Source organism: Chroicocephalus ridibundus, chromosome 2 (genome assembly GCF_963924245.1).
Source record: "Chroicocephalus ridibundus chromosome 2, bChrRid1.1, whole genome shotgun sequence".
NCBI lineage: Eukaryota > Metazoa > Chordata > Aves > Charadriiformes > Laridae > Chroicocephalus > Chroicocephalus ridibundus.
The window spans coordinates 103,260,642-103,272,944 of record NC_086285.1 but is presented as its reverse complement, the minus strand read 5'-3'; the positions used below and the strand labels follow the sequence as shown (position 1 = coordinate 103,272,944).

Here is a 12,303-nt window from a genome sequence, read left to right as displayed (position 1 = left end):
TTAGGGAGAAGCGCTCTAAGTTCAGAAACCACCTTGCTTGCAGTCAAAATGCCTGATAGGCAGAACTGGTCTCAAGTTGTACTAATGTTCTTGGCTGATGTGCTGCCTACGATGCTTTGCCAGACAGATGAATATGTTCAACTTCAGAATTGGTAAATAAGGTTACTATTCAGCTGTCTGAGGGGTTCCCTCCACTTGAATGTTTTACTTTTGAGTCTAGGATGCTGCTAACAAAAGTTGCTAAAAGGGTACTTTGTGAGATTAAACCCATTGTCAAAATCAGTGACGTTTTTGCTATGGTTGACTTGAAAGAATTAGCAAAACATTACATATTTAAATTTGACATTGGTTTGTTAGAAGACATGGCATCATCCTTGTTCATGCAGAGGTAATAAATAGCTTACAGGGTTTTTTTCAAAGCTGTAGTTCAGTGGATGACTGCTAAGGGTTATGTCTAAAACAATAATCCTAAAGATTTTCTTTTACTTACTTTTATTTTTCAGTTATGTTTTTAATCAAGGAGCTAACTGCTTAGTTTTGCTCAAATTAAAACTACCTAAACACTTGATTTCAAGTTTTCTTGAATTAAACTGATCCAGCTGTGACTGAAGTTGTTCAGAGCTAGAAAAAATACTGGTTTAACTCCCTATAATTAATAAAAATAATTAATAAAATTTACATTATTATATTTTAGCTGTCTGTTCAGACATGGGTTGTTTCCATTCACTCCGCAGCTACTTTACAGAAGATGCATGTGGAAATCAAGTCTTCTGACTGTCATCCTCCAGCTGACTAGGGGGTGCAGAGAACAGGAAGGGCTACCTTCTCTACTACCTCTGCTGACTTTTTTTATAACATAGTATAGACTGCCACGGTGAGTAGACAGTATGCAGAAAAAATGAGCTAATAATGATAATCTTCAGTATCTTAATTCTTGCCCAGCATACCAAGCATATGTCCCAAAGGTTGAAGGGAGTATTTGGAAAGGATTGAGAATGTCCTTATAACTGTGATGTTTAATAGAAACACTTCAGTGTATTTGTTCTGTAGGACTTCGCAATCAGATTGATGAATAAGATCACCATACTTTAAATTTATGAAACAATTTGATTTATTCACCTTCTCATTTGGTGTGGTCTCATTAAACAGTAACAATATTTTTGCACCTGCTATGTTTTAATGAAGAATGATTAATCCAACTGTTAAGATTTACGGATAAAATAGAATTTTTTTTCCCTACTCATGGTTTACATATCAAAATAATATTTGTTATGGCGGAGATGAGGAAAAAAGTTATTGGGATCTTGTCTGTGATTCTAACTTTGTGTAGTCTTGATATAGCAATTGAAATTTAAAATATATTAAAATGTATTAACATTTAAACATATTCAAAATTTTACATAAACTTTGTCATGAGCTTCTTTGCTCAATAAGAATATTGTGTGTGTTGAACCTATATGGCAATATAGCATGTGATAACCAGAGAGGCAGCCTCCTATTTTGATGGTGACTTTACTCTTTTTAACTAGAAATTGAGGTTTTAAGTAGCTATACTGAATTTATTTTATTTTTTTGAGGAACTGTTAAAAAAAATTACTAAGATTCAAGGAGTGCAAGAACAGTGCAGTCATATACCTTTAGAAGGTAGCTCTTACGGGCTTATAGCTGTTGTAACCAGGCAATATTAATTCAGTTTCATTGTACTAGAAATAAAGAAGTTTCACTATTTCATGCATAGATAATTTTTCAAAACACGTGTTGTTAATTTATAACTAAATAATTCTTATTTGCAATTTAATTAATATATCTACTTGCTAGGATCTATTTTAATAACTTTTATTCTGAAGAATTCTTGTCAGATTTCTGGCAGTTAGCTAATAAAATAAGCATATCAAAATGCTCCTTTTGATGTATGGATTTAATTTGCTTTTGGAACAGTATTCTGTTCCTATATGTATAAAATTAGAAGTATGATAGTCACAGCTTCTGTTTTTATAAGTGCTTAGTTTGTTCCCCGAAAAGCTACTAAAACTGGCAGGTGTTGGTTGCAGAAAGTCCTTCATATGCTCCCTGTCATGCTAAGTTGGTTGTCTGATTTTCTGAGAACGTGCTGCTTCTCAGAAGGATACTAATAGATGAAACAATCTCCAAAGAAAACTTGTGCACAGCCCCTTTTCTTTCCAAAGTTATTAAAATTCTCAGGTTTTGAAAATTTGTGACCAAGTTGATCTGTTGGATGAAGCATCTTCTCTTCAGCACCTGCTTGCTGGAAAGAGAGAGAGTATGTGTGTTTGTGTATGTAGTAAGATTATCTTCTGTAAGATTGAGTAGGTCAAAGACAGCCATTTCTACTCTGTGGACATAAGCAGGTTAAATTCAGTTGCAATTTTTGTTTTAAAATGGGAAGCTCATGGATATGTTTCTCTTTTAAAGGCTTAGCTATCAATTAAGGAGTTCAAGTTTTTTGACTTTCGCTGCTTCTTGGCAGCATCTGACAGCAAAGAGCTGTTCTCAACTTCTGTGCTAATCTGTTGGTAAAATGTGCTAATGTAGTGCAAAGTGGCTGCTATATTCTGCTTGGGTTTTAAGGTAAAATCTAAATTACTTTTCGTGTTGTTCATATTTTACCCCAGTGAGTGTCTGAGTGCACAATACAATTTATTATTTGATAATGTATACTGAATTTATACTGACTTTAGGAACTTCTGTGTTACTATTGAAGTATAGATAATTTTGCATTTCAGACATGAGCAACGATTAAACTTCATGTAAGTCCGAATTACTTTTAAGGAGTCCTGGGTTTAAAAGGTTTAATATTTAATCTGACTGTTAAAAAAATCATAGCAATCTATTTCACTTTTTTTGTTATGTTAGAATAAGAACTGGTATATGTGGGGCAGAACGTGCTGCTTTGGGAAAGCAGATCGGTGGCCTGGTATGATGTTTAATTTCCATGCACCTTTCCAGCTCTTGTTCTCCCACAGACTGGGTCTAAACCAAAGGAACAGTGTACAAGAGTGATATATAGGTTATAACCTATGATACAATTAATTTCCTGCTCTCAGGCTGTTGTTACGTACCCAGCTCCACTTTATTAAATATGACTTATGAATTTAAAAAGGAAAATTAAAACGTGAATAATAATTAAAGACAAAAAAAGTGTAATCACTGCCAATGCTACAATTGTGTAGTCTTAGAAAAGCAGACCTGTTTTAATTTTGCGATTAATTCAATTATAGTAATTTTCTAGTGTTCTGTTTGTGAAAGAGTAAAAATAACTGAATTATATATTATATTCCTCTGAAGGGGAGTTATTGATTGTTAAATAGTGTCTCTTTTTTCAAGAGTATACTGAGAAAATTGTGCTAAAACGTCTTACATAAGTGCTGCTTAATTAATAATGAATATATTTCAAAAATCAAAATTTAATAAGCTAATAAATTATTAAACTATGGTGGGACGTATAATTATCAGATCTCCAAAATCCCTACTGTCAGGGATGGTGACCTTGCAGCACTGTTACTCCTTCTCCCTTGTCTTTGAACTCACCCCTTTAAACAGGTCGACCTTTGTGCTTCTGCATTTGTGGGGATTTTTATTTTTCCACTTTGCCACTTCCCACTGCAGTCTTCCATGCACTGACTGACCAGGCTCAGTTACTGCGGGTTCTCTCGGTCAGGAGCTGTGGTCAGACGTTAATGCCTGATTTTGATAAATCTCATTTTAACAGTACAGAAACAGCAAGGGACAAGGCACAGAAGAGTTTTAATCAATGAAACATTCTTTAGGAATCGTAACATTGCAGAATTTGGGGTATTCAATAACATTTTTGAATGCTCATAAATAATGTCTTAAGGAAGAAAAGTAGCTGAAAGAAGTAACCTATTTGACCTTAGTAGCATGCAACAATTAAAAATGAGTTTCTAAGGGATAAATATATAAACATAAATAGAAAATTGGGTAAAATGTGCACCACACTGTCAGCAGTAGGTTCTTCAAGACTAGCTGGATATTTTGCTAGCTGACTTTCTAGAAATAAATTCAACAGATTGCCTTTTTAGGCCTGCATGAAATTATTTACTGGAGTGCTAGATGGAAAATTGCAAGTTAAATGGGAAATTAGGACACAAAAGGTATGGTAAAGAATTTGATAATGAACTGAAAACAAATACAGCTGAAATATGAACTGTAAGATCAGGAGTATATTGGAGTTCCTCAATAGTTGCACTTGAATCTAGTATTAGTCAATGTTTTTGATTAACAAACTTAGCATCACAAGTAGTATTTTTTCTAAGGATACTTCAGAGTGACACAAGATTGGGGATTACTCTGTGTCAAAGGCAGGATTGGAGTGTCTGGGATACTAAAAGTAATTGAAACAGTTGAGAATATGATACTCCAAAATGCAAGTGGGGGAGGGGGGACGGGGGATGGGCGGGGAGGGAGGGAAGAACAATTTATTCTATGTATTATGAATTTATTATTTGAAAATGACTGAGAAGGACATCAATGTGCTAATTTATTGGAGAATGTACTTAATTGATGAGAGAAATGCGGTTTTTGGCATATCTAACAAGATATATGCACTAGCAATAGAGAAGTATCATTGCCATTCAGTAAACTGCTTAGTGTGACCTCTTCTGGTACGCTCTGTAATCTCTGCCTGCTGGTGTTCAAAACAAATGAGTTCAAACTAGGATGACTGCAGAGAGCTGACAGTATTTTGGGGGGAATGTAGAGATAAAAACACCAATGCTTGTTTAGGTTTTAAAACCTGCACTGTACTTTCATGGGTAGAAAGAGTGAAGTGTGTGTGTGTGGAGGTGTCTTAAAAAAAGCAACAAACAAAAGCTAAAAAACCCAGCCCAAAACTGAGAGAAATGAGGGGGAAAAATCCAAAACACGGTAATTCCACCTGGAAGAAATATCTAGCAATTTTTTGAAAAGGATTACATGTCCTTACTCCTATGGTGCTGTAGTAACCTAGATGGTAATTTTTAACCTTCGGTTCTAATTTGTGGTTTATCTGTAAATATTTCTAAGGCTTTCTCTTCTGCTGGAAGCATATGCCCTGACTGCATCTTCAGTGCCTAGGACTGTCGGCAATGAAGAGCCCTTAAAAACCACCTCCTTTGTAAGGATCGCTTTTAAATTGTTTTATGTTCTTTTGGTCTGTCTGTTCCCAGTACTGGGAAAGCAAGTATGTAATTTTGAATTGGAGCCAAAGTAGCATCTTCACGGTTTAACAGCTTGGCATTCTTTTTAATGACTCCTGCCGTGTTTACCAGGAGGTTATATAGAGATGCTGGGCTGCCTTTTTGCTAGCTCTCTAGCAACCCTTACAGTCAAATAAATCTTCACAAGCCTATTGTAGGTATTCCGAAAACCAAATGTAGCTGTGCTGTAACAGTCAGTAGTCAGCTCGTGTGCGCTACATTATAAATTATTACAAATCAGTCTTTCAAGTCATGTTAAATATTTCACATGGATTAGAATCATTATGCTTCTTGAAAATGTGGTCTCAGCAGTGAATAGGGAAATAAGCAATTTTTTGTAAGTCTTGGCCCCTCTTAACCCAGTGATGACAAGGTGATGGTAGACTATCTATGGATGTGCTTTTGACACTTGGAGAAGTGTACATATTCCTCTGACCTATAGCCTTATCTTGTACAGCTCTGTTTCTCCCTTTGTCAAATGATGTTATATTTACCTACCTATGTAGTATATTTTTAAAATCCAAAGATGAAAAGTGCAACCTCAGAGGTATATCCACACTACAGGGTAGTAGAAGTGGTTAGTCAGAGCGTAGAAGCATATGGTGATATAATGACCAAGTTAACTCACCTAGAAATAGTGGGATGAGAAGGGAAATAAATTTTCATGGAGCTCTGTTGCGCATCAGCAGAATGTTTCTGGAACCCAGGTGAACTCTTTAAAGCAAGCTTGTTTGTCTCTGAAATACTTAAAAGTTTGCTTTGCAAAATACTTAAGCATCATTCATCATTATGTGCCCAGGAGAATTTTATTTGGGATTCTTCAAAGTCTTCCTGATTGTTGGTGCATAATAAATGGCAATCTGGACTACAGTGAAACTGATATGCTGTCATTCATTTAGGATTTAGATGAAATGGTTCTATTTCCCCCTTCTGTTTATCCTTTCCATTTCTTCTAGAACCACATCTGGTCCAGGAGAGGGATATCGATTTACTGAGGCTTTAGCCATATAAAATGTAATTAATACAAGGAGAAAGAATATTAACAGATTTAAGAGGGTTGGTTCCTGTTCTGTTTATAACTGTACTTGTCTACTGTCTTTTGGTATTATCTGTAGTTGGGAAAAGTGTTTGGACCCTTATCTACTTAATGACTGTCTAGGAGACGTCTGTGGTGAGACTTAGTTTCAGTATACGCACACTTGGTATTAAGATACCTCCTCTGTTTCAGGTGGTGTTTTATTTTACATTACAATAGTCAGTAATCCAGGTTTTAACATGTATGTATTTTATACGATGTTACTCTAAATGCCCCTACTGCTGTTACAGACTTTGACTTTCAGTTCACAGAAAGAAAACATTATACATTTTACAGGAACTGTACTCAGTTTCTTTTCAATTCTGAATCAGAAAAGCGTCAGATTTTAGCCAGCTAAGAGGAGAGGAAGTAATATGTTCCTAGTAAGTATTAATTGCAGTTGTTCTTCTGTTTCCTGATAGCTGAGCAGTGATCCCCACTGGCATTGCCAGGCTTCTACCAAACGTAGCAGAGCACTGTACGTGACCTCTCTTCTGGCAAGTTAAGCTGTCTCAGAGGGAACATGCATGATATCTCACAGTTGAGGAGAGAATATCCTGTCACCTGTAAGGAGGTTAACACTTGTGTGTGCTGAGAAATCTCTGGAAGAATTTTGCTTACATGAAGAATAAAACCTTTCACAAGAAACAGGATTAACTACAGCAGTTTGTTATTAGCTCTGTGTTAGTCTAAGATTCACGCTTTAACAATGTGTCTTGGAATGTATTAAATTATCTACCTGTATTGAATAGGTACAGTAAAAAGTTCCATTAACAACTCTGAATCTTTCCTATACTGCTAGATATCATGTGGGGAGCAAAAATCATAGAATCAAAACCTCTTTTTCATTTTGGGTGCTGGAATATTTGTACAGCTGTATTTTTATGGTAGTGTTTTCTATGTTAGGTTGGTTGGTCTCTTGTGTTACCTATTACCAGAGAGCCAGCTAGTAGGGATGGGTGACATTATTCAAGCCTTCCTAACAATAATATGAAAATATGATTGCTCTAAAAGTTGCAGTAAATTGAACTGTTTTGGACAGTGGACCAGTAGGAACCTGTGTCTGCCTTTTTGTTTTGGGGGAAGGCTGAAACCTGACCCAGAAAGGCTTTAGGTGTAGAGTGGCTTCACAGTGATGCAGGAATACCTTTTTCCCTATACCCATATGCCCGTGTTAGGTTCGGTCACATACTAGGTCTCCTGTTCTCCATTAGTTTGCTAGGGAAGAAGAGGACTGCTGCTGATCCAAGGAAAGGAAAAAGAAATGTTCTTTCCCTAGTCTTCACACTGCTGAGTGAAGGTACCATGGGCCAAGTTCTAAGGAAGTGTTTGAAACAAAGGTACTGGGCGACTTAGAGCAGGGCTGTGCCTGGCTGTATAGAGTGGCGTGATGTGCAGTGTGAGGCTGATGTTTTTAGTGCATTGGTAATACCACCATCAGTAATTTCAGTATCAACCTACAATCAGAATCATAAAAACACTGTTACAGTACAGAGCTCGTTTTTTTCTTTAGCCTGTCGCTTCGGTGACCGTATGGGGTGGATTGACTTTGGCTGGTTGCCAGATGCCCACCCAGCTGCTCTCTCGCTCCCCTTCCCTCAGCAGGCCAGGGAGAGAGAATAGGTTGAAAAAGCTGCTTTAGATGGATGAAGAAATAAACACATGGCCTTGTAGGCCTGGAAAAGTTGGTAGAAAAGAGTTTACTGGCAGTTTTCTCCTGGAACTTGTTCCTGGCAATAGAGTCATATAGAAAATACTAGACAGGTTTTTTTTCTGAATGAATTTGCAATTTGGGGGATAATTTTTCAATTTCAGGGATTATCTGAATTCTGGCAAATTCACTGATTCCAACTAAGGTGTTTCTCCCATCGCTTTTTTTCTCTATTGAAACATTCAGGAAAAGAAAGTTTTTTCCGACTGCTTAGCAGTTAAGCTTGGAGTCCAGAACTTTCTTCAAAGTCATTACTTGATGGCAGAGCAATGATTGCTTATTGAACTATCTGTCTACCAAAATATGTGTTATACTCCATTGCAGTTAATATATGTGGCTGAAATTTTGAAATAGCAGAAGTGTTTCTTCTGATTATGCTGAAGCTAGTTGCCAGCTGTTCTCTGAAACCGTGCTGTAGTTTGCATACAGGTTTGAGTCTTTTGGCTAAAAATAATTGTAATAGAACATAAAAGAATTTTAAGACTCAGTAAACTTTGGCTACCAGAAACTGAGTTTTCTGTACCAGTATTTAATCCTTCTTGCTCATAATGTTTTCACAGTGTAACAGAACCATTTCAGAGACATTGTCAATGTTAAGAGACCATGGGGTGATCCAAAGCGCTTCATGCTGCCCAGGAATCTTTAGGCCAATCAAGTGCATTTTCTAGGAGTTAAAACTAGCAAGCTATTGTATGTAAGAATTTTCTAAAAATTCAGGAATTTGACTAGTAACTGCTTTTCAGATTAAGCATACTTTTTCCCTCCTCTGCCTAGTAAGATCTAAATTAAATCTGCCTTCAGGACACATGGATAATTTACTTAAGCAGTAATCAACTGAAGGTGGGGAAGTTTTCCTTTGTCATTAATAGGGATGGTATTATTTTCTAACAAGTGAAAGAAACACAGCAACATTCATGCTATTACTAAAGTAAAGAATAGCAGTCAGAAGTAAGAGCATGAATAGGATCATTACAAATAAGTAATGTAAGTACTGGTGTTTTCTGTGGTCATGTTTTAAAAAAACTTAAATCATTTGGAAAAAACAGAATCTTTTGTGTTTCAAAATGAGGGGATTTATTACAGATTCATTTCTTGAGGAGAGGGATTTGTTGGTGGCTAAGCATGCAACAGAATAATATGGTAGTAACGGGTGGAAAAATGCATAACAGCAAAAATAAAATACAGTATAGGGAAAGACACACTAATAATAAAAATGCATGTTTCCTTAGTTTTATGTATTATTTTAACTTTGACTCTTTTTTTCATCTGAATTCATTCAAAAAGCACAATATACTTGTAAATCTTCCAATAAGTTTCCATCAACAAGAGAAAATAAATTTTTTTTTTCTTTCATGTGTATGCATGCACATTGAGCCAGGAAGTACTGAAAACAAACCAAATGCATTATCCTCTGTGATGGAGAAAAGCAGCTATATTTCTTCCAAGACTAGTATTCTCTCAAGTTATTTAACGTTGTCTTCTCCCAGTCTAATTCCCAACCACATCATGATACACTGTGATTTTTTTTTTCCTAGTTTTTTTCTTTTTTAATGAATTTTGCAAATTCTTCTTATATTTACCTGTAAAATATAATGGCAATAATGAGGAGTTTTTTCATCCCTAACTCATTCCCAAATTTATCATTAATTCATTTTGAGTGTGTACTGGGAGGATTAGTAGCTGTGCAGACATTATGCTGTTCTGCCTCTGTAGTTCAGTGTATGCCTTGATGCGTGTCTGTGTATTAAAGGGACAAAATCCTAAGGTTATGCTTTCCCTGACGCCAAGCGGAAGAAAGAGAATTAGTCAGTACTCGCTGTGAATGCTGTTGAAGAGTACAGTAGCCATGCTGTGTCTGGCAAGAGAAGTTTGCATTTTCAGGCAGGTTTGTGGTAAGGTTTTTGGCAGACTTCTTGTAGGCTTTCACTGAAGAGCAAGAACCGATGACAATGAACTGTAGAAGCAGGAAGAGGTTATTTCATCTGAGCTCATTCATGACTTGCTTTCCCTGTTTTGTATTTTAAAATGAAATAGTATAGCAGGAAAAAAAATGGCATTCATTTATTTTAGGTGTACTTGGTGAAATCCATTCTGCCCACATAAAGCTCAACTCTTCCATTTTTATTAGACAAAGAGCAGAACAGTAACATATGTAAAATCTGCCCTTCCAATGTTTATGGCTGCTATGGAAAATGAAACTGGAATATTTTTATGCCCTGGCAGTGGATACTGCGGGGCCCTCTGGAATCCTTTGGCTCATCTCCACCCTACCATTCCGCTGACAAAGTGATTCACAATTCTGAGTTTTATGATGTACAGAATGGCCCCCATTCATTAGCACTGATTGCCTTTCTCTACATGGCTACCTTTTTTTCATTGTTTTTCCAAAGACAGCTTAAAGGGACTAAGTTAACTTATAGGATTTATGGAAGAGTTGTAGCAGACTGATATATGTTAATTTGCAGGTAGATCCATAAGCAGAAGGATCCAAAGACATGACTTCTATTGATTTGAGTGTCACCTTTCCTGTGTACATTGTCTCCGAATGCTGCAGCTTTTCTCTTTTCTCTTCTCTTTTGAGCTTTCTATTTTCATTATATTTATGGGTAATTGACACTTTTACTTGAACAGTCAATATGTGAAATTGGCAAAAACTAATATTTTGGGAAACACTGGGAGGCAGTGAGCAAAATTGGGAGACAGCACACTCCTTTCACTGCAGGAAACATTAAAAGTTAGAGTGGGAAAAGAATAGGGATGTTTCAAACATTATGACATGAGTTAGATCCAGATGTTTTGCTTTAATGAGTTATTGCTCCAGCTGTTACTGGTCCTTGACTGAACCTTAACTGCTGAAGGTGGTTTGAAAAACCCAAAGGAGTTTGTATTGAAGTGAAGTGGAAGCATCGAAATGTCGTATGTAGCATCAGTCTTATATGGAAAATAACCCGCCAGCAAGGGGTGGTAGCAAGTCAAGGCTGGCTATATCTTAAATCACTACAGCTTCTTCATGATTGCATGATTGTAACTTTAATTTTTAACTTGTTTCTTCAGTGATTTGAGAAATAAAACCAGATTGTTTTCTTTGGGATCCACCCTCAGTTATTAGTCACAGGAGCATTTCTACATTATTTCTTTTGAAAACCTAGTAAGTCCAGAGTGTTAAGTATTTTCAATGTGTTACAAAGCTAGCTGTCCCATCCATTTATCATGCATACCATAGATCAAAACTCTTATACAGTTCCCAATTTAAAAATGTAAGAAACAATCACTGTTCCATGTATTTGTTACTTATTCAGATGAGTACCTTTTATCTCTCTGAATCATTCCCTGTTATTTTTCTTACTTTCATTTTGGAAATTTTAATCTTTCTTCATGCTTAGTTTTATTCCTCATGGGATAACTGTCTGCCTTGCTGAAACCAGCATGTAATGGTCTTATTTCAGTTTTTACATGGTTCTTTTGAGGTTAAACTATCAAGAAAGTCTGACAATATTGCAGAATTATTGGTATTACTGAACCCTGTCTTACACAGTCTGCTAATGGAAGGTATGTATCTAATACCAAGTTGTGAAACAGAACTTAAAAATCAAGAGTTAATGTTTTTTAACAAAAAAATCTTCATTAGATGTTTGCAAAGCTTAGAGCTGGTTTAGTGCAGGTTTTTAGGCACTGTAATACAGTACATATGGCTAAACAGTGTCATCGTTTGGTTTGATGAACTGGAATAAATTTCTGCTATTTTTCCTTCCCAGGGAAATTACCGCTTCATGAAACTTTTACTGGCTCGTCGAGGGAACTGGATGCAGAAGGACTTAGAGGATATGACACCATTACATTTAACTACACGTCACAAAAGTCCAAAATGTTTAGCTTTATTGCTAAAACATATGGCACCTGGAGAAGTGGATACCCAGGACAGAAACAAGGTAAAAATACTGCTTATTTAAGACGACACTTGTAGCAGCTTTAAAAATTGGTGTTACATCAAACAGTTGTGTGTGGAAAAAATATTTAATTAATAAATAATTTTTTCCAAGTCTTCAAAATGGTCGCTGATGGAGCAGTGGCAGAATTGGGGGAGAGCAGCTGTCATTCGTTTCAGTGGCCAATCTGGCCCAAACCACGACATGGTATTGTAATGATCACCTTTAGAAATATTAATATTTTCCCGATGATGGCAGCAGAAGGTCTACTATTAATGCACGTGCACTACTGTTTCTGTGAGTGCATCATTTAGTGAGAGGGGTATGATGATGAAGTTGATTGACTTTCATTTGAAGCAGAGCACCAGTTAGTTA

The 12,303-nt window shown here is 36.3% G+C and overlaps 1 protein-coding gene across 7 annotated transcripts in view; it reads left to right on the top strand.

Moving 5' to 3' along the window:
* INVS (inversin) overlaps positions 1–12,303 on the top strand; it is a 101,446-nt gene that overhangs the window by 33,686 nt on the left and 55,457 nt on the right. For 5 of the 7 annotated variants that reach the window (XM_063326352.1, XM_063326351.1, XM_063326353.1 and 2 more), the window contains one exon: positions 11,758–11,931. In XM_063326352.1, coding sequence (XP_063182422.1) covers positions 11,758–11,931 — 174 coding nt within the window. Of the gene's footprint in view, positions 1–734; positions 875–5,115; positions 5,135–11,757; positions 11,932–12,303 lie in introns of those variants that run through there. The other 2 variants (XM_063326358.1, XM_063326355.1) reach the window with 2 other exon arrangements.